At 39.0% G+C, this 22833-nt stretch overlaps 1 protein-coding gene across 1 annotated transcript; it reads right to left on the bottom strand.

The window, feature by feature from the left end:
* Nucleotides 1-14342: 14342 nt before the first annotated feature.
* Nucleotides 14343-16018, bottom strand: LOC140233104 (uncharacterized). The gene has a single exon (XM_072313219.1). It carries the CDS (start codon nucleotides 15945-15947, stop codon nucleotides 14343-14345), a length of 1605 nt encoding a protein of 534 aa, XP_072169320.1. The 5' UTR covers nucleotides 15948-16018.
* Between the last annotated feature and the right edge of the window lie 6815 nt (nucleotides 16019-22833).

Here is a 22833-nt window from a genome sequence, read left to right as displayed (position 1 = left end):
GGTTGTTTCATTTCCATGCCCCCTGAAGTGGTCCCTGCTCTACAGACTCTCACAAACCATCCACGTTTTGGAGTGTTCATGTCTGGTAGATTTGTACAATGTATTTCCACTGTGGTTAACAGTTAACTTTAGGGTACTTCTGTAATGCAGAAACATGTACCTTTGTTTCTTGCCCACATGAACTGCACAGCTGTGGTGATGAGTTTAGAAATAATACACATCACTGAGGGCACTAGCAAGAATTACCCACGCAAGTTATCTTTGGAACGGTCTGACAAGAAGACAGTCCAGAGGCTCCGTTTCATAAAACTTGTCATCAGTGACAACTGCCATATTTCTGTGACAAATTTGCTCTTGGCCAATCAGATGCAAGGATTTCAGTAGCTTGTCACATCTATGACAACTTGTCACTGATGACAAGTTTTATGAAACGGGCCCCAGGGCGTTTGAACTGTTTTGATGGTACAGAATGTGGGTAATCATACTAATGCCCAACAAAAATGTGTATCATCTGTTTTATAAAATCATGAAGCAGATCTTTTGTACTTGAAAGAATTTCAAATTTACGCATTTTAAATTCTGCGGTAGCCACTTTTCCAAGTAATGAAAAAATGAAATCTTGTAAGGTCACCATTGCGACATGGAAGTGCTAATGACCAGTCATGAGCAAATCTACAAGTTAGGCAAAATAAATGCCATGTCAAGTGCATGCTCTCAACCTATCATTAGATCAGGATCTGCTTCATTATTTTATTAAAAAGCAACCAGGAACTTGGGTTGTACAGAAAGAAGGAATTACCATATTGGACTTGGTGCATGAATTATCATTGCCCCCAACTACAGGCTGGTTTGAAAACTTGCCTCGATGTTGAAGAAATCCATATTTAAAACAATACCCACACCAAGCAAACCAAGCAAGATAAAACAACAACAACAACAGTTCAACAACATGCAACACAGAAGGACAAAGAGGGATATACAATGTACACAGCCTTTGATAACTTTGTATTGTTGGTTTCTTTTAGGCCTGCATTAAGTGAAGACCCAGTTGTTCATGGTTGGTTTAACTGTCTGTCTTGCTTCATGTGATCTGTCGGTTGTTAATAGATGGTTTACTTCTTTTTTCTTTTTCTTTTTTGACACTCAGAGTTGTTTCTGAGAAATATGGGAGGTTCTGTTCCACAAATTATGGCTGCAACTGCAATTGTGGATGTACATTTACTGTTAGCTGTTTCAAATGTAAACATTGCCAGCCAGCATGCAAACAATCAAACAACATAAAAATCCAAATTTGATTGATGTACGTACGGTGATCATGAGCACCATTATCTGGACTTCCCTGCACTTGAGAATGTCTGTAAACAGCTGAATTCCTGTGGGAAATTTATGCACCTTTACCGGACTTTGATATTGTACAAATATTAGTCCATATTTAGAAATGAATTGATAGGTAAGTATCAACAAGTACAATGTAGCTGTGAAAATGGTGTCTGCGCATTCGACTGAAATAAAAGTTTGTGCTAGTCAAAGAAAAAGAACACACGATCCATCTGAAACAACTGCGGTTTATAGTCACATGTAGATTCATTCGCATTTATTATCCGTCAAAGAAAAAACTGCCATCAATAACGCGCCATTTTGGAGACATTGTCATTCATCATGTACAAAAATGTAAATTTTCACTCTTGGTACTACAGTGATACAAAACTCTGTCATACAAACTTGGTAGATATAAACATACAAAAAGTACAAAAGTGTTCCAAATACCGAACCTATTTCAAAAAAGGCAAACATTTGTCCATTAGGCACAGTACCATAATCTCATCACATGAGTTTGTAGATTACAAATGCGAAGTACATGGTGACACACTTACATTTTCCCATCAATAAAAATCTGACAATAATTCTGGAGGTACACATTACGAGGCCCCTTCGCATAACAAACACCAGCATGTCTTCATTTACGTCACAAAATAGGTTAAATGAACTACTAAATGGAAAAGTACAGCTGCAGCACTTTTCCAAACAGCTGAAATACCACCAAAATATGACCAAGCACCACATACAGTAATCCCGCCTATTTAATATGGCTTAATATTTCTGCCATTGAAACTGTAGCGAACTCCTAAACTCTTCTTCACATATTAGCATATAAAACATGCTGTAGTTATCTTGTAGTTCAATTCATAAACTGCCTTAATACAGATATCTGTACAATGAGAAAAGGATTGTGGTCTTTTCTCAAATGAATGGCCAATCTTTCCAAAACATAAACCACATAAAAGTACTGTACCGCTTCCTTCTGCTTTTTTCAGTTGTCTCCACATGACTTTCCCCGTCTTGAAAAGCAGTCATATGAGCATATTCTCTCCATGTTAAACACCCTTTGATAGCCCTGCTAATGTTTTCTAAAGCGAAAAAATGCATGCAACATAAACAGTGGCACAACTATGAGACTGGTGCAGTTTGCATGGTAAATGTTAATCTCACTTTTGACCACAGGAGTGCATTTTGCTCTGCACATCAACTTCACTTTCACTAACATCTTGATTTCATACATTGTCAATGACTTAATCTGCTCCTGTCGAGGAAGCAAAAAGGAAAAAAAAAACACAGAAAAAGGGGGATTATAAAACATTGTGATATGTCATTTTCACAACAGTGTAGGAAAAAATATGATTTGGTTCGCCAGCATTCTTTTCCTACGCATGTGCCAGCGGCCATATACAGGTACTTTCAGGGGAACCCTGTTATAACGAGCACCCAAACACCATAAACCGTACACTACAGTCTACTGTATATACAGTATATATTTTGCAGTTTTATCTACTTACGGGAAATTGCCTGTTGACTGATATAAATTTGCAAAATTAACAACTTGCAAAACACTGCCTCCTGTAACACAAATGTGTTATACATTGTCTCCACAGTGGAAATTTGCTGACTTTGGTTTGCGATCATGGATTCAACCACTCACAAGGTTTGTCTTACAAGTCTCAGTTTCTGAAATATTATACTCACAAAATATACACCCTAAACAGAAGACATTGAGGAGTGCTGTGCTACAGGCAGAGATGACATATGATTCGCACCAGACCAATACAACTGTACTTCCAATTCCTGGAATCTTTCATGGAACTAAAGCACACTGGTTTATCCATGGTGGCTATCACCGTAATAGATTGTACCATGTCTGCACAATAAGCAAGCACTTATTGCCAAAGGTAAAATGGCCACCTAATCATAGAAAGATTTTATGCTGATGGCATTTAGAGTCTCTCACTGCTAGAGATGCAGAACGGGTGTGGAGTAGAGGTAAACCCACAGGGGAGCTATATTTTAATGTAGACATAAACATATGAATTTCAGCCACAGTCCTTTTAAGAAGTGTTCCTCATAATATTGTTCATACACACTGTACCTTATTAAAGGTTTTAGAGCAAATAAGATGCCAGTATAAAGGACATTGAACACATAAGTTTTCCTTCTTCACCGGGAGAAAGAAACAATATGTGATCTTATATGACTTCACTACAGTGTCATCTCTGGCAATCTGACGTAAACAGGTACAAACTGAACACTCAAGAAAATAATTATGGTTTGCAAGAGTCAGCAATAACAGAGAAAATGTCAAAAATTTGAGTACATTGTACATTCAATGCGACATTAAAATGTAATATGACAAAACAATACCTATGCATGTTGTGTAACTATGTATGCATGTATGATGTGTGTTTGTATGCTATGTGTGCAAACACACATGCACACACACACACACACATGAACACTTTGCATGTACAGTGGACTCCCGTTATAACGAAGTCCTCGGGACCGGCAGTTTTCTTTCGTTATAACGAAATTTCGTTATAACCGAATGAATAAACAATAAAAATACATAGAGTTGATAATGTTGCGGCCCTAAATTTTATTTTGTTGTAACCGGAATTTCGTTATAACCGTGTTCGTTATAACAGGAGTGCACTGTACTAGACATATACTTGTACCTCAGGGCTGCCAACTCTCACGCATTGAGCGTGAGACTCCCGCATTTTGGTCCTTTCTCACTCTAAAACTTTATTTCACTTGCATGCATTTCTATTGATCTCACTCATTTTGACTCCTAAATTATAGCATTGGCCTATGGGAGTCTCGCTCTCAACTAGTTTCCAGTGTTGGCAGCCGTGTTGTACCTATAATCCCTTTGAGAAATAAACAGCCCATATTCTATACACACTAAATATCTAAAGTTGTGATTGCTTGTCATGGATCAAATCAAATTATTTCTTCAATTTGTAATTGAATGATGTGAAGCAAAGAACTTGACATACAAAGTATATACATATAGTATATGCAGAAGGCACATTCTCAACCCATGACAGTTATTCCACAAAAATAGAAAGGGACTAACATCTCTCAAGAACAATGCCCTTGTGGTTATGCTGAACAATTGTCTGAAAAACAACCACACCATCATCAAGGACGAAGATTTCAAAGGAAAAAAGGAAGATGTATGTATTAACAATGTAATACTATGACAAAGCCGGAATCTGGCATGACCACATACAGGAAACTGATCACACCCCTCTGAATAGCATGCCAGGATGCAAGGTAGAGCCAATACAGTTCCGATCCAAAGGAGCATGAATGCAAAAAGACAAAAGCAAGCAAACAAACAAAACCCACCACCAACCCCCCCCCCCAAAAAAAAAAGAAGAAAGAAGCAACAACAGCAACAACAACCCCCAACACACACACACACACACGCAAAAAAAAAATAAATATATAAAATAAAAATAAAAAATCTCAAATGGGAGACCAAATAATGCACAAGGCAGCATGAGGTCATTTCAGCACCATCATAACATGTGATTTCCAGTGGTACATTATGAGAAGCTTTATAAAGTGATTACCGATAAGCAGTAAGAACTTCAAAGAAATTAGCAGAGACAGAGAGGGTTGGGGATGAAAGAAGATACTGAAACTTTCACTTTTAAATGTGAAAGTCTGAGCTTTCTCAAAATAGTATCGTAAAACAAGAAATTTCGCATGCATTTTAATTTTGCGAGAGCCAAGATTCGCGAAATTAAAATGCACACAAAAGTTCTTATATTCACTATATGCATTAAATGCCAGTGGAAGTTTGCAAAAATTTCATGCCGCAAAAATTTCTTGCATTCCAGTACTTCATCTTCACAATTTTGTGAGTCCACATGATCACAAACATGCTCTAATAAATTTTGCAACTCATTATTCAGACAGACATGGTTTGTTTCTCGGGGTGGGGTTTTTCACCTTTGGGGGAAAAACAGATCATATGAAAAGAAAAACAAAATTAATTAACAGGACACTGCCTTGGGAAAGGTCTATCTTGGCTTCCAGAACAAAGAAGGGGGTTTCAGACTGACAAAACAACTTGTTTGTCATCACATTTCTGAAACAAGTTTGTAATTTTGTTCAGATTTGCAGAACATTTACACATTGAAATGTGTCTCCTGCCTTTCAGACCACTAGCTTGGAAAACATTTTTGTCTAAAACTGCATATAAATCTGTTGTAATGTGTATTTAATCTTTAAAAAGCTCACTTGAATTCAGTGTGAACACATATGTGCACATTATGGTGCACAGGTTAATGCCCGTACACAGTCCCTGCAGCTAAACTCAAACCCCATAATTGTGTTTAAATTGTTTGCACTGCAAACTGGGAATCCAGAACCCACTACATGTAGATGTACTACTAACAATGTGTTTGGGGGGAATGTACTTGTTTGCATTCAAGACTTGTCAAAATTTACCTTGAAAATCATGCAACACACTACTGAACATGTTTACAAAGCAGTTTTGTGTGCTCGGTCTGAAACTGCCTCATGATTTGAGAGCCCATACTTTTCAGGCAAGATGAAGGAAAACAGAGCTTAAACTAACAACCAGTTACGCATCCAACTTTCACTTTCACATTTAGAGTGATAGGCTTTGAAACAGACTCCACACTATTCATGTGTGGCAAACACAAAACAATGAATCCACACTGTCTTCTATACCTCCCTGTGTTGTATTGTTACATCAGTTTGAGTGTGAATGCAACCATCCTTTGATCACTGTACTGCAGAGTAAAAAATAAGATTGTGCTAAATACAGACTCCAGCTGCTGACTAAACAGCCTGACTTCAAAGAGATAACATTTATCACGTGATCAATATTTGTAGAGAACTGCAGGAATTCTCCTTTTTATCTTTTTTTTTTTTTTTTTCAGAATCAACTTCGACTGAACTGGATAAAGCAAGAGACTAGCGTCTTGATGTTTTGGCAAGTAACTTGATATGTTGATATTCATGAATAGGGACTTTGAGGGAAATTATCAAGCACCACCATCTATTATGACATCAGAGTATTGTTGGCTCTCTTGTGGTGTCAGACTACAATGTATAATTATACGTGGTAAAACCATCCATTACAAAGAAGTCCTGTCCACACTCACGGTGCAACATTTCAAGAACAAAGGGGAAAGGGAATTGACGAAGAAGCAGGGCCCAGCAATAACTTACACCACAGTTCTCTGGTAGCATGAATGGGCCACTAAAATGTTAAAATCTGAAATTTTGGTTACTTAAAAAAGGAAGAAAAAAAAAAGGTATTATAACAATTTAATTTTTTTTTTAAATCTTACTTGCCCAGTCGTGCCACCAAGATATTACTTTTTTGAAGTTTAGTGGCCTACCATCAAAATCAAATTTTTAGTGGACCTATTAGTAGGCCAAGTATTACTAATGTCAAGCCCAACAAAAAGTATGGGGCTGGGGATAGAAAGGGTGAAAGAGTTAAACCTCACAGGATATTTAATCTCAATACTTCAAGAAATAGATTCTCAAGTGAAAAGTACCTTAAAATCAATATGTTCCTCTGTTTCTACAATGCAGACACTACACCTAGGCTTTCCATATTATATTCACCTACTGTATACGGCCTATAGAGCTGTGGCATTTTTTTTTTCCTCAAGTCAACTCTGTTGCAAACAAATGTCAATATAAAACCTGAAAGGGACCAAAATTGATTAGAATTTGGGCTAAAAGTTCAGAATGTATTCTAATGGCAGGAATAACCTTAATGTCTTCTATATTCCCAAAGAAAAATACATGCACACGCTGGAACAAAGACTATTAAGTATATCCCTTCAGGTTGGCATCTTCCCGAGTATTTTTTTTTAATACTTGATACAAGGACAGCAGGATTAAGGCTTGGTTTGCAGCCAGCCAAATTCTACATGACACACCTTATGCATTATTTGACACCCCATAACATACAATATGCAAGTTCATACATTCAAACATTAATGCAACATACCGTGTAAATTCTTCTCACATCTTTACCATGACTTTGCTATAATCATAAAAATATATTTGATAATGATAAGCATAACATACGGACACTAGTAACTTGTAAGTATACAGTCCGACCTCTGTCATCGCGCCATGTTGGGACCGGCGCCCATCCCGATTTGTAATCAATTTGGCTGGATATGGGAGAAACAATGTTTACGTTCATGTACATGTACCAGCTAACCCAGTGGTACAGTGTAGCTACAATAGGTAGGTGCTTGATGATCTCTATAGCAGGTACAATTAACAGTATTTGTACAAATCAGTGGGTAGGTGGTGTACCAGGGCTGCCAACCTTGAGTGAGAGTTTGGCGTGAGACACTGCGAGGGAGCGGAGCGACCTCCTGGCTAGCGCCTGGCGGCTTGCTGTGCAGCCGTACGTACGTACATACTACGTACACAGTCAGTGTATGTAAAGCGATGTAATGCACACGTCATAGCCATACATGTACTGTAATTTGCCAAAAGTACAAGCTACGCTCACGTGGTATAGGTAGAAACCAATCGTAATCAAATAGCTCGTCTTTGCGCGCGAACCGAAAACGATTATTATTGGTTAAGCTTTACACCCGCGCAAGAAAATCTCAAAATTTTGGGCTTGGGCATATCGATATTCGGAATATCAGAGAATTTAGAGACATTTATTTTTGTAGTCATGTACCGGGTACATTCCATTTTGGGGGTTTAGCGTGAGATTTCGTTTATCAGAGTGAGACAGTCAAAATTGGTTGAATTGCGTGAGTCTCACACTCAATGCGTGAGAGTTGGTAGCCCTGGTGTACACCACGACAGTGGTGTAATCTACAAAGTCTATGTATAACCTATTAAATCTATGGTCCATTCTCAAAGGAAATTGAAATATCTTAATGTAAAATTCATAACAAATTTCTGTTGAGAATACAATGTAGTTTAATATTATGTATATTGTGTAAGTTTTATAGGAGTTTTGACCGAGTTTGAAATCATTTTTTTTTTTTTTAATCATCTTCACAGTGTGAACACGCCTGGATGATAGAGAAGTATGCATATTAAAGAGTTAACTGATTAATCGAGGTTGAACATGAGCTCCTGTGTTTGTGTGGTACTCCCAAGACCAACAGTATGGTTGTCGTGACTGCTGTTCTACTGAGCAGCAACAGAGAAATCATCTCAAAGTCAGACCCTTTTACGGTTGCATCATTTGGCTTCAAGGAAAAATTGTTTACTTTAAAGAATATATCTTTGACATATCTTCCATATAAAGATTTTAGGTGTCTCCTTAGCAACCAGAAAATCTTTTAACGCTTGGAGGGAATCACGTTTCTAAAGAAAATCTATATAAAAAAGAATGGATAAACAACTTTTTAGTTATGCATGTAGAATTCCCTTTTACGTGCAATCTAGTGTATGTAAATTTGTTCCTGTAATGTACTGTAGACTGTGTTACCTTATTGGACAGAAAATGTTGCCATCTATTGTGAGTTCCTGTGTACCTGTCATACACAATGTACCTATTTGTACAGCTATAGTCAACTTAAGTTGTTTTTTTTTTCCTTTATTGTCTTCAGAGCCACCATAACTATGCCATGACCTACACAACACAGTGTACATCGAACGGTGGGTCTGTGTTGTGTAGGATTACTGTCTGTATGTGGTCTTCACTTGTGAAAACACAAGACTTCCGGCTAACTTTTCCTCAAGAGCTTTATCATCTTTAATGTGGATAGGACAGTCTAGCGTGGCTGCCACAATGCATGCAAAGTTTTTGAAACCACCGTCCTATTTTCATCCAGGAGAGACTTCATTTTACAGCTAGGAAAAACAAGGAAGGAAGTATAGGGTTCGTTCAATAGCGGGCTAAACTGGCAGAGTGCGGTTTCACTCACAGCGATTTGCGACTTAGCTACAATGTGGGGCAGCACAATTATTGCACTGGGACAATATGTAAATGTCACACCAGTGTTTTTGTCTTTTGGGACAATGGCATATCATCAACATTAATCATGGCGCTACACTCCGCCAGTTTACAATCTCACGGAGGATAAAAAGATCAGCAGATGATTGATCAACGGACAACTGCATGACTGTGCAGTCAATTAAAATGTATGAACGATAATGAAATTGTGGTTTCACCTACTGGCCAGTCACAAACACTGTATAATGTACCGGTATCTGTCAGGTGAGCCTGTGCCATTTTGATAAACTTTGTTTAGTGTGGTTACTCAATGCCACGATGATTGAACACATCGAGGAGTAGAGCACAGCACAGCAAACGTGTACTCGACTGAAGACGAAACAAGTCAAGGTTCCTTCCCCATCGACCAGGATGCAAGGTGACTAACGTCAGAGATATCATTACGAAGAACACAATCTAGCGGACCAGTGCAAACAGTTTCTGTAGCCAATAAAACCACAATGGACAGAACGTATGATTCCATGAAAAACAACTGCACCTTGATCATTCAACAACAATGAAAAAAGGAAAATTTGGCAGCATTGCCATACAGCTCAAAGAGATGCTTCACACTTCACAATACATACTTGTACACTGTACTCACTACAAATTGTACTCTTCATCACTCATTAAAAATAATGATAATAACAGAATGTCAAGTAATAAATGCATTCATTGGAAGGCCTATTTTCTGGTATGCTTGGAACCACTAGCAGACCAGTAAATCACAGAATTCCTCAATTAAACTACTGAAAAGCATGTCACAAGTCACAACTACAGAGAGCACAAATATTTAATCATTTCCGGTAATCACTGTTTGTCATCTTCACTGTATGAATTAATCTGTGGCAAAACTGGTGCAGCTTTCAAGGCACAGTTCACAAGTTACACAACAGAAAAACAATGGCAATTCTATGTCAGCAGAGAGCAAGATGACAATTTGTCAAGGTGTCTTTCGTATTTGTTCCAGAATGTACCGGTCACGACTTGCTTCAAGTGGTGAGCTGAAGGATGCCAAAAAGGCGATTGTATGCCTTCTCTACACTTTCCACCCCCTAAACCATTGTTAGCATTGTCCGGAGAAAGTATTTGGTCGAGAGTGAGTTGTATGTTTACATTTTTGTCTGTGCGCGGTCTAACAGCATATCAAGCATGACAATTGCACAGATTTTGTCTGCTCCTCTCTGAAAAATCAGTGTCAAGTGTCAAATGTATCACCACTATGATTAATACACTGTACTCATAACCTTTAGCATTCAATTCTGGCCCCTTTTCAGTTCCAACACTCATACTTATAACCAGTCATGTTCTGTTCAAGTACAAATATTGAAAGCTATTAAAAGTAAAGTGTAAGAAATCCATTCCACAGTGATGATCGTGAAGTTTCCCTTCTCCATCATTTCTTCTAAATTTTGTTGAGCACTGTACGATACTCACTATGGGAAGGAGGTAAGGCCTTCAACACTTGAGTGAAAGTGGTAGGGTGGCAAGATTTACTTGCAGTGTACTGTATACACCGAATATTTCGTGAGGTTTTTATTTTCGCGAATTTCACGAGACAGGTGCTATTCGCGAAATTAAAGACACGCGAAAATATTGACTCTGATCCTGATGTGGATGCGATGTATGCATGTTGCATTTCTCCGCTCAGTACCAGACTCAGTGATCCCGAATTTAACCACTCGCGAAATCGTCGGGAATTTCTGATTTGCGAAAATTTAGACTCGCGAAATATTTGGCGTATACAGCATACTACCTTCCTAACTTGACAAAAGTTTAAAATGCACTGTAGTGTAAATTTGATAGATTTATGCCACTTGTAGTTTCTATTCTCACATTACAAACATTTGTACCCAGCATCTTTCTAGAAATGGGCATCTTATATACATGGATGTTGGGGGTTAATGTTTAATGTACAACACATTATCAATACCGGAAGATGGGAACAAACTTTTAACAGGCAGCATTGTTTGAAAAACAAACTCTGTATCAAAACCTTACTGTAACCTGCAGGGAGGCAAGTATGCCATGTACAAATGTACTGTAAATTGGCTAATCAAAGCTACTTTTTTTTTTACTGGTCACAGCATACATGTGCATATTGACACAATACATGCTACGTACCTCCAATCATAAAAAACCCAAACAACAACCTTAAAGCAAACAAAAAAAATACCCTTGGTATATTATGCCACCAGCATACATGTACTTCCTTGGGTGTGGTTGCCGAGTGCGGCCCATTTTCTTCATTTGAACTTCATTGCACATGACCTTTTGTCATGTGCGTACAGTTTGTAACCTCCGTTGCTGGAATAATGACGCTCATTGGTACATGTACTGTACAACTGTACCTAAAAGTCTGATGATCGGAACACTATGCATAGAAATATCTGGAGAATACAGTTCTCTCTCACAAGGCAAGTCAGTCATGGTACATGCTTGTTCATGGCTGCCTCTGTGCTGCATTCCTTACAAACAGTACATGAATATGGCTCATCATTGTCCCGGTACAATGACTTGCCAAGAAGCGATGTAGGAAATGTGCTGGGCCAATAAACTTGTGTGCTGTAGCGTAACTGCACTTTGTGGTACTATTTCTGCACTCGCTCACAATTACCAACTTCCTGATGATCTGTCTAAAATACTTGTCCTGCACGATGGCAGCAGGGGGAGGAGACAATGAAGATAGAAGATACAATACTGTATGTAGGAAGCATCAGTAGATGCACATGAAAAATGATGCACATTGTATCAAGTAGTCATACAGTAATTATAACGACCTCTTTCACAAGATCTTACTTTAATAATAAAAAAGAGGATTATGTTTATAGGCACTGTGTACATTAATAATGTATACACTGATATCCAATGCATTGTCTACCTTACAAGAGGAAGGGGGGATTTCATTATTAAAAAAAAAACAAAACAAACAAAACAGAACAAAAACCCACATGATGTAAACACTGTCTGTGAAATGCTGCTTACATGCCAATTTCAACAGGTACATTGTAGTTGCAGGCTACCTTTTGTCTGATGGTGGAATAGTAGGAAGAAAATCCCCCAACACTGTCAAACACACTGGCACCTTTAAGCAATTTAGGGAGTGTTGTACCTGTACTGCAACAAAGTGGCTTGCTCAACACTATTGTGTGACTGTGAACACTATGAAACCATTTCTGTAAGTCCACACTCTCGACCGATGAAACAATCTAACTTTTTCTTAGACTTGTTTCTTTTAATGACTGGATATGTCTTGCATTCTGAGTTGCTACAGAGCTGAAGTGCTGAACAAAGCTCTGTGTATACAAATTGTAAAAGCCTCTCCTCAATAGAACAGGTGTGATTGCATAGTTTACAGTTTCTTTTATACATGAAGCTGTTTTGCATTTCTTTGGAATAGTTTAAAGGCACCTTCCAGGCAATGGACATTTCGTTGTTCCATACTGCTGAACCATATTTCTTTGTGACTGAGAATTAAATACTGATTTTTGTCTTCTCGTTTTGAAAACATGGCAAAGGCACAACATTGATTCTTGAGGGATACCCAATAATCAAAATAAACATATCAACACTGTGTCAGAAAAGCAATTGTTCTCTTGCATAAAAGAAGGCTTTGATGTGCCACATTATCTTTTTACAATGAGGTTACCATTGCAGAATCTGCTACACCGTACAGATGATTTAATTTCTACTGTAGGCAAAACATACTAATTCCTGCTGAACAACAAATGTACTATGTAGCAATATAAATGGTGACTGTAACCAGAAATAAATCAATGTTACCATTTTTGGGGTACAGAAGTACCTTGGATCATCTATTACATGTATTTCAAGGGAGTGAAATAGAAATTAGAAAGACACTATACAATGTTAAATGATGGTTAAGGAAAAGGAATATCCCTTTGCACATCTGAGATATTGTCACAAACTGCTCTATGGATGTTATTTTGTTCAAACAAGCAGTATAAAAAAAAAAGAAGGCCTGAAGCAATTAAGATTACTCCTCGCCTGTAAGCCAGTGGCTTTATGAAACTGGCTAAACATGGATGGAAGATTAGTAAAAATTCTTGTTCAACAGTTAAGGCAAAAGCTGTACCAGATCATCTGCCCACATGTACAGTTGTATGTGTAGCATGATAAATTCAAGCATACATGTAGATTTTGTACAAGTACAATACAGGAATGTTTCAAGAAAAATCTAGTGGTGATATGATGAAAAATTCTCTTCATGCCATTTATATTGGGTTTGGGCATTACTTGGATCCAGGGTGCTGAAAATATTTACTTTCCTGAACAAGGACCCCTTTCTCCACAGGATGCTTTTTTGTTTTCCTTTTACATCACTGAAGACACGTTGAGCATGGCTATACAACAATGGTGCTACATGCTCTGAATTGTCTGAATAAATGTGTTTGTGCTACTTACATTGTAACTGTCAAGAGTTGGGACATAAAAGCTTCAGAAGCAGGAACACAACAAAAGGCTATTTTCTCCATTTCTACTTTCCATTAGAAATCTTCCATCCCTTCTTCGATGAGTACTGTATCACAATTTCATTTTTTTTTTTTTTTTGCTCAAAAGTACCATTATTATAAAACAGTTATTGGCATACAATTACACTTATCAACAAAAAAAGAATGGTTCACAAAAAGTGTCATATGACCAAGAAAGTAAAAAACTATATCCATATTTTGATGTTATACAAAGAAGTACACAAAAATAAAGTTCGGTGAACAGCAGCAGGAGATCTGCGCTCAATGCATTTTCTCAAAATGCCCGCATTCTGACAGGAGCTAACACAAGATAGCTGCGCAGCCCATTGCATTTGTTTACTCGAACTACTGAACTGTCATTCTGATTATTGGTTGGAATTACTGCACATTACAAAACTGATACAGACTTACGAATAAACATCATTCAGTAATACAAGATACATTCACTTGTCTTTGGAATATCATATACACTGTATGCTAATGTAGTTCATAATATGCTTTCAATATGGCAACTTGTGTTTTCTCCTTTTCTCACTATATACTTAGTACTGATTTTCAAGGAGGTACTCGTTTATTTTTTTCGGGAGGGGAAGTCGGCGGATGTGATGTCGGGGATACGTCTCCCTAATGACAAACCTGCAGAGATGCTGTAGAGATTTCACCTCGCTGTAGCGAGAGACCCACTGGGTAAGTCTTGCAGGAAAGTTCTGGATGCCTGTGGAGTCGTTCATGTAGCCATAGACCCCCTTCTGGGACTCTGCTACGACGCTGTGGATCAGCTCGATGACGGAAGAGTGGCCTTCTGAGTCGTTGAGACTGAAGAGTCCATTACGGTGCTCGATTCTAGTGTGTAGCGTACGACCGCCTGACTTGAAACTGAGCGTGAGGAGGTATCGCTCGTCCGAACTGTCCCTCACAAGGAAGCTCCCATTGGCTCTGTCTGCTAGCTTTTCCTCCGCTGCCTCCTGTGACATTGGACCCCAGTACCAGGGCTGGCGTGGCAGTTTGGATAGCTCGCCGGCCAAGCCTCGATTAGGGTGGTTGTAATCCAGATGGACATCCTCATATATCGTAGGTCGGGGGCAGGCCTTTTCCCGTTCCAAGTACTGCCTGTAGAATGGCAATGAAACATCAACACCGTATCTCGTTTTAGAGCGTGCGGGTGGACGAGGCGGTGGACCCTCAACAGCTGGGGAAGATTCAAGACATTCAGTTGGCGATGATCGCCTATCTCTGTCAATGGTCCACTGGCCATTGCTGAAAAGCGTTGCTGGCTTGGGTGGAATTGCAGGTGGAACATCTTCAGGCGCAGAATTTTCAGCAGTCATAGCATCAGATGAATCACCATTGGAGTTATCACAGGGACAAGTTTGTTCACTATCAGTGTCATATTCTTTATGGACTTCAGCATTATCATTCACATCGCATTTCATATTGGCAGCTGTCAAGCTACCACTAATACTACAGTGGTTTGTCAAGCAATCATCGCCTTCACTTTCAGCCGGACTCTGCTTGACGCAGTCGAGTTCATTAACATTCCTTTCCAGTGAATCCTTGTTCTCCATTCTTTTCACATTATCATTGATGTAACAATGACTTGCACTTTCAACAGGTCTAAAAGTGTGTGTGTTAGCAGTCATGTGTGGAAGCTTGTGTTTTCTCCCACTGATATAACCCCTTTCATTGTCATTCCTTGAACTACATACGACAATATGGCCATTTGCTGACGGCCCACTTATCGCTTGTTGCTCCTCGATCTTAGCGGAGCTGGAGCCACTTCCGGGTAAAATTACGGTGGTGTCTACGTCGTACTCATTAGCATTTACGTGATTTATGGAGCATTTGCTCTTATCAGACGACTTGTGCAAAAACCGCCATCTACTCACTTTATTTTCTAGGCTTCCCATATCAATTTCGTTACCATTTTGATGGATGACCCTTTTTGACTGACTGCTGAGAAGTCCAGGTTTCACGTCGACATTTTGATATTCCACGTTCCTTGTCGCACTTTCGTTCTCGCTCTGGGAATGAGACTCCCGGGGTTCGTTCGCACCATTTGATCGATCACCTTCTGACGTTCCACGGTTCGTCTTGCGTCGAAATGTGGATTTAAATCCGCTCAAACTAAGTTTTTTGACGGAAGACATATTCCATACATGCTCAACAGAGTTACTGGAAGACAGTGACGAGCGATTGGCGAGTCATTTCAAAACACGAAACCCTATTAATGCCTTGAACATTTTTCTTCGGCTCTAACAGGCGATGATACTGAGTACGGTGAGTGTGTAGAGTGGTGCAATGCATGTACGTGTGTACGTACCGTACGTACATTGTACGTACTACGTGTGTAGACAACATCGACACACAACATCCTTGTTGGCCTTCTCAACATAACACACACACGTTACGGCCACGGTCACCATCAATGTATCCGTACCACAGAACTCTGAGTTCAGTTCTGTGATCAGTACCAGTACATCGTGAAAAGAGTATGTAACGCAGATGGCGCTATGCTCTTTTATACGGCACTGCTTAATTTAATGAGTCACTGATCAGAGCCATAGAGCTGTAAGGTACTAATATGTATAGAGCTCTATCCTGGTCAGAGCCAAAGAGATTTTCCCCAGTGGGGAGGAGAAAAATCTCTTTGATCGGAGCAGATTGAGCAGATTGAGCCAGATTGAAGGCGTCAGAGAGTCCTCATGACACTGCACTTAGCTTACTCTCATGACTTCGGTGGGGTGTACTCGGAGGGCTCTCCTTAGAATGACTCTCATGAGCTTAGTTTCTTGTTAGGGTTACAATACAGGGGCTTCACGCTGTCGTCCAAACCCGCCATTTTGGGCGTGGCGTACATGGAACCCTCCTTGACGAGGAACCCGATCACGACCTCGACGTCATTGAACTCTCCGTCAGCTTCTGCGTCAGAGGGAGATCTCGGCAAAAATGCACCGTCGACCAAGGCATGCAGCGTGGTTGTCGAACTGATTGCAGGATCCTTTTGCAGCAAGGTGTTACAAAAGTATATAGATGAGGTTGAAATTCGGAACAATGTCATTTTCTCGAAAACCTGTTTTGTTTTCAAATTCAAAATGAATATATATTATCATCATACATTATGCATTGTTAACCAGCTAGTGCTTCCCGGGCAATATAGAAAACTGGGTTTTATTGAAAAACGCAAAATAGCACTTATCGAGCATGTCAAGTGGAGCTGTAATATTATGTGGTTTACATAATATCTTTGTTACTGACAGTATAAAAAAGGTCTTTGTCAAGATGGAGTTTCTAAATCAAACATATGCGAGCTGTATCTGTTCTTATGTGGCATTAAAACACAACACTGATTCTTCCTAATTCGTTCGCAGAGTGAATACAAAGGAAGATCGGACTAAAGTGACGATATGAAAGGCGCATGATGAAGTCAAGAGTTAGGATTATCAAAATAAGGAACAGCAGTTCGCAGAAGAGATGGTTATATTATGATAACTGAATCTATAGACGACGCGACGTTTCCTCATTGCAGAAGCGAAAACAAAACGTTTCTGTTTCGTGTCGTATATACTTTGATCCTATACAGTGCACTCCCGTTATAACGAAATGCTCGGGACCGGCAGTTTTCTTTCGTTATAACGAAATTTCGTTATAACCGAACAAATACAATATATAACGAAAACAAGGAACCACGTATATTATGTTTGCTGAATACTCATCATACACTGCAAAGCTATGTGAAATGTGATGGGGGATAACTGTATTACAATACTAGAGTAATAAACGCAAGTTCCCCTCAGAAACTGTGTGTGACATAAGGAGCGAACACACAGTGGTGTGAAGCGTTCACCCATGCAGAGACGCTATAAATGCTTGCTCCGCTACGTATTTTCGAAAGCAATTCGCATTTCGTTATAACGGAGCACATTTCTTTTGTTTTTCTTTGTCTGTGGTGCTCGGAAATGACTTCGTTATAACGGAAATTTCGCTATAACCGTGTTCGTTATAAACGAATTTTGTACCATAGACTTTAATGGTGATAATTTTGGGACCAGAAGATTTACTTCGTTATAACGAAATTTCGTTATAACCGTGTTCGTTGTAACGGGAGTGCACTGTACTTGGCATTTGAACTCCGAACTGGCTTATTCAGAGACACTACAGTAAATAATTATGATGGCTTTAAAGGGTATATGGTACGGGGTGCATTTCTACTGCATCTTTCTGACCGACGGTGAATGGACAACGCTCACCGGCGTTAATGAAAAGCAGTGAATGGAGCGGTGACAGCAGGGGTATTCTCAAATTAAAATTGCGAAACTAATAATAATAATAATAATAATAATAATAATAATAATAGTGGCTACTTGTATAGCGCACAGGTCCACTTTTCAGTGCTCGTGGCGCTTCAAAAATGAAAAAATATCATATATTTACATGCATATACATATTCAAACATTTCAACAAAGAAAAAAATGGTAAACAAAAGCAAATATATACCAAATAAAGAATACATCATATATCAATTAAAAATACAATATTAATCCAATATTAATGACATACAGCAATTACAGTCCTCAGTATGAAAGGAACAGATAAGTTTTAAGTTTGGATTTGAATGACTCTGTAGATGACAGTTCCCTTAACTGAAGAGGTAACTGATTCCACAATTTTTAATAGCAGACACAAGAAAGATAATCTAAATCTTGTCTTGTTGAGTGATTTTCTCATCTACTGATCACATTATATGAATATCTTACATCCGAGTATAAAGAAAAAGGGAACTTCCAAAATCCCCCACGCCGCCGATGATACGGCCATGCTTATAGCTATCAAAATTTTGAAAATTAATAAAAGCAAGTATAGAAACTGAACATTTTTTTCTAAAAGAATGAATCGTTGCACACATCGTATCAGATTTAGAATATTATAATCCCCCTTTGCAGTAAAAGTGGAGTACAATATTATAATTAGTACACTAAGAGTATTTCATCATAATTCGCCCATAAAGATTATGGATCCAGGTTAAGAAAAAAAAAAATGATTGGCTGAAAGCTACTAACATGATTATGGTCATTCTTTCACTTACCTTTTAAAAGCCTAAATTTTTACTCTTCAGCCGTCATTAGGCTACAAAATACTTTGCCTGAGGTTTTCCGGTTGAATATGGGCAGAGGTGATTCCAAAATAGTAGGCCTATATATTTACTCGGCACTGCTTGATGAGGCGCGGCCCCAAAGTGATATATTCGGGGGCACTGAGGCACATACAGTAGTTGTTTAATCAGAAACTCGAAGTTAGGCGGGGTATATCTTTGTTTTATACTTAGGATCGAAAATTTGTACACTGTACCTGTCATTTCATGATACTCAACGTTTATACTATTACGGAGGATTACAATCCATAAATCTGATTCGATGTAAGCAACAGCTCATTCTTTTAGAAAAAAAAAGTCAGTTTCTATACTTGCTTTTTAATTCAAGGGGAACAAGACGCGAGAAGTTGTGTGGTGCATTGATGCGATGTTGCTGGTGGGATCTTACAGTGACCGTACGAAGGAAGCATGTCCTCATACAGCGTCCGATGTCACAATAATTGCTTTGTGATGTCACAATTACTTTAATAGTTAAAGGGACATTCCGGACGATTTTCATAATTTCACATCATGTAGTACATAAATCAACAGCTTCATGTATAGATTTGTAGAATTTATTGTGGTTCTTGAGCAGAGAAACAGTACTTTCAAAAACCTTAAACAAATTACACTGAACAAAGATGATGACATAGGAGCCTCACATATCTCAGAAATGTAGCAGTGTCATTCCATTACAATACCGCATGCTTGCAAGCTCACCTGTGTGTAATCTATGCATGCCTTCTTCTTTTTTGCTGCTTCCTTGAGCCACATCTCATGCATTCTTATGGTGAGGCTGCCATGTCATCATCCTTGTTCATTGCAATTTGTTATAAACTTCGAAAACATTCTTATTTTTCATCCCAATCATTATAAATCCTGAAACTCTGTACCCAGTATAACTAATTTATATATGTTCAAATATAAAAATTTGAAAATCATCCGGAGGTCTCCTTTAATTACTAGTAGCCCGCCCGAACGAAGCAGCGCGCGACGTCAGAATTGTTTTGTGATGTCACACTTGCTTCGTGACATAAGGTAGAGTGCATCAGATTGGAAACTGTCGTACTAAACAGTAACGGCATTTTAATTTTTCATATAGTATACCATGAAGTGTCCAATATGCCATTTTTTTAGAAGAGTTTTATCCAAAACATTTTGCAATAAAACTTGATCTTCTATAATCACTGATGACACAAGGTCCGTGTCTGCTCTCAGCTGCAATTGCCTGCATGGCTTCAAGGCCTTAGCCTGTACAGGATATGATAGCCTGTTTTGGATGATCATTAAAAAAAAAAAAAATCTCTGACCCCTGTTTCAAAAACCCCGCTTTTCTTTGATTCTTTGTTCTTCTTGCGTTTATTCAATGAGATATGTCCAGATGAAGCGCATTTTTCTATATTAAACATACAGGGCTACGTCTCCTGCTTTTGAATCAAGAACGATTTTGGGCGAAGCATATTATGGTGCACCGAAATCATTTATAGTAAAGAAATGTTCCGTTTGTAACTACAAGAGGGAAAATGAGCATAACTGTCAGTCTGTCAGTTGGCGCACCATTTAATGAGCTTTTATGGATTTTCAACTCGACCGCTACTCTACGACGCAGCCTGTGCTGTACGCAGTGGCGTATCTGGGGGGGGGGGGGGGCCAAGGGGGGCACGTGCCCCGGGCGCCACTCCTTGGGGCGCAAAAAAAACGAAAAAAATAACGAAGAAGAAGAAGAAAAAAAAAGGAAAAAAAAACGAAGAAGAAGAAGAAAAAAAGAAAAGGAGAAGAAGAAGGAAAAAAAAAAAAACTCGCCCGGAAGGGGGGAGGGAAATGGTGGGGGGGGGGGGAGGGAGGGGGGCAGAAAACCAAATCAAACAAGATAAAAACAAAACATGATGATGACGCGGACAAAATGACAATGTTTATTGTGTTCACACAAAAATTCCATGTTCTGTGAGCTGAAATACAAAAATTTTCGGCTCGCTTGCTGAACTCGCTCGCCAAAATTTATATAAAAAAGAAGGTAAGAACAAAACGTGATGATGACAAAATGACAGTGTCTATTGTGTGCACATGTCATTTCATATTTAGCAGGCAAAATGTTTCACGGAGCAGCGGCTGCAATTTCTTTCGTTCTGAAGCGATCGCCAATTGGATCATAAAAAGGCGCCAACGGTTTCGAACATAGTTATTACGGGGGGGGGGGGGAGGCGCAAAAAAACCCCGAATCAAACAAGATAACAACAAAACGTAATGATGACGCGGAAATATACAAATTTCGGCTCACTCTCTCGTACTAATTTAGAGTATTTTTTTCAAGTCCTCAGTTTGTTGGTATAAATCGTTATCTATAAGGCCGTCACTATATCTTGATTAGAATTCACCGTGTAAGATTTAATAAGCAAAAAATGACAAGAGTTTCATGATTTGTAAGCTGAAATACAAAAATTTTCGGCTCGCTCGCTGCGCTCGCTCGCCAAAATTTGTATAAACAAAAAGAGAAGAAGATAAGAACAAAACGTTACGATGACGCGGACAAAATAATAATGTCTATTGTGTTCATTCATGTCATTTTATATTTAGCAGGAAAATGTTACACGGAGCAGCGACTGCAATTTCATTCGTTCTGAAGCGATCGCCGATTGGATCAAAAGAGGACGCCAACGATTTCGAACATACGGAGGAGGGGGGCGCAAAAAAAATCAAAAAAGATAAGAAAAAAACGTAATGATGACGCAGAAATATACAAATTTCGGCTCACTCGCTCGTACTAATTCAGAGTATTTTTTCAAGTCCTCAGTTTGTTGGTATAAATCGTTACCTATAAGGTCGTCAGTATAATTGTGAGATTTAATAAGCAAAAATTGACAAGAATTCCATGTTTTGTAAGCTGAAATACAAAAATTTTCGGCTCGCTCGCTGCGCTCGCTCGCCAAAATTCATATAAAAAAGATATGAACAATACGTGATGATGACGAGGACATATACAAATTTCAGCTCACTCGCGCGCACTAATTTAGAGTATTTTTTAAAGTCCTCAGTTTTTTTTTGGTATAAATCGTTATCCTGTATAAGGCCGTCACTATATCTTGATTAGAATTGTAAGATTTGGTAAGCAAAAAATGAGAAGAATTCCATGTTTTGTAAGCTGAAATACAAAAATTTTCGGCTCGCTCGCTGCGCTCGCTCGCCAAAATCTATCAAAATTCATTACATTTAAATCACCCTCAAAAGATCCCTTTTAAGTGCTTGAAAAAGCATCATGTGGACTTTGTTTAAAGTCCCTACCGGGATGGTGTTGGGGTTGAACACTTTTTCAGAAATTAGGGGCGCAATTTTCGTGCTTGCCCCGGGCGCGTGTTTTTTTTTAGACGGCACAGATTGGGGAAACTAAAAATCTATCGGGGACCCTATCCCTAAACCTAACCCTAATCCTAATCCTAACCCTAACCATCAAACCCTAACCCCAACCCTAACCCTAACCCTAACCCCAACTCTAACCCTAACCCTAACCATAACCAAAAACCCTAACTCAACGTTTTTCCCATAGGTTTAACACGCTCCATGCCCCAATCTGTGCCGTCTTAAAAAAAAAACGCGCCCCGGGCGCCGTTTTCCCTAGATACGCCACTGGCTGTACGACGTACTTCAATACGTCATACGAACGTTCATGCCCAACAACGTTGGTGCCCACGTTCGCGGCGAGACGCCGCTGCGCCGTCACATGATCTCCATTCCGATCAGGAATCGTAGCACTCCTCGGCGTGCGCTGATAAAAGCGTGTCAAATGTATCCGCACGCACGGAAACTGTACAGTATGTCACGCGCTTGTACTACAAAGCTTGCGCATCAACGTACACGTCCGTACGTACGTATACGCTGCATATTATAAGTATACTAGTACAATGTAGTAT

The sequence above is a fragment of the Diadema setosum genome, chromosome 9 (assembly GCF_964275005.1).
Source record: "Diadema setosum chromosome 9, eeDiaSeto1, whole genome shotgun sequence".
Taxonomy (NCBI): domain Eukaryota; kingdom Metazoa; phylum Echinodermata; class Echinoidea; order Diadematoida; family Diadematidae; genus Diadema; species Diadema setosum.
The sequence above is the reverse complement of the archived record's forward strand: the minus strand, read 5'-3'. Positions and strand labels throughout refer to the sequence as shown.

Coding starts and splice junctions, on each gene's coding strand:
- LOC140233104 (XM_072313219.1), bottom strand. CDS start 15,947: ATGTCTTCCGTCAAAAAACTTAGTTTGAGCGGATTTAAATCCACATTT.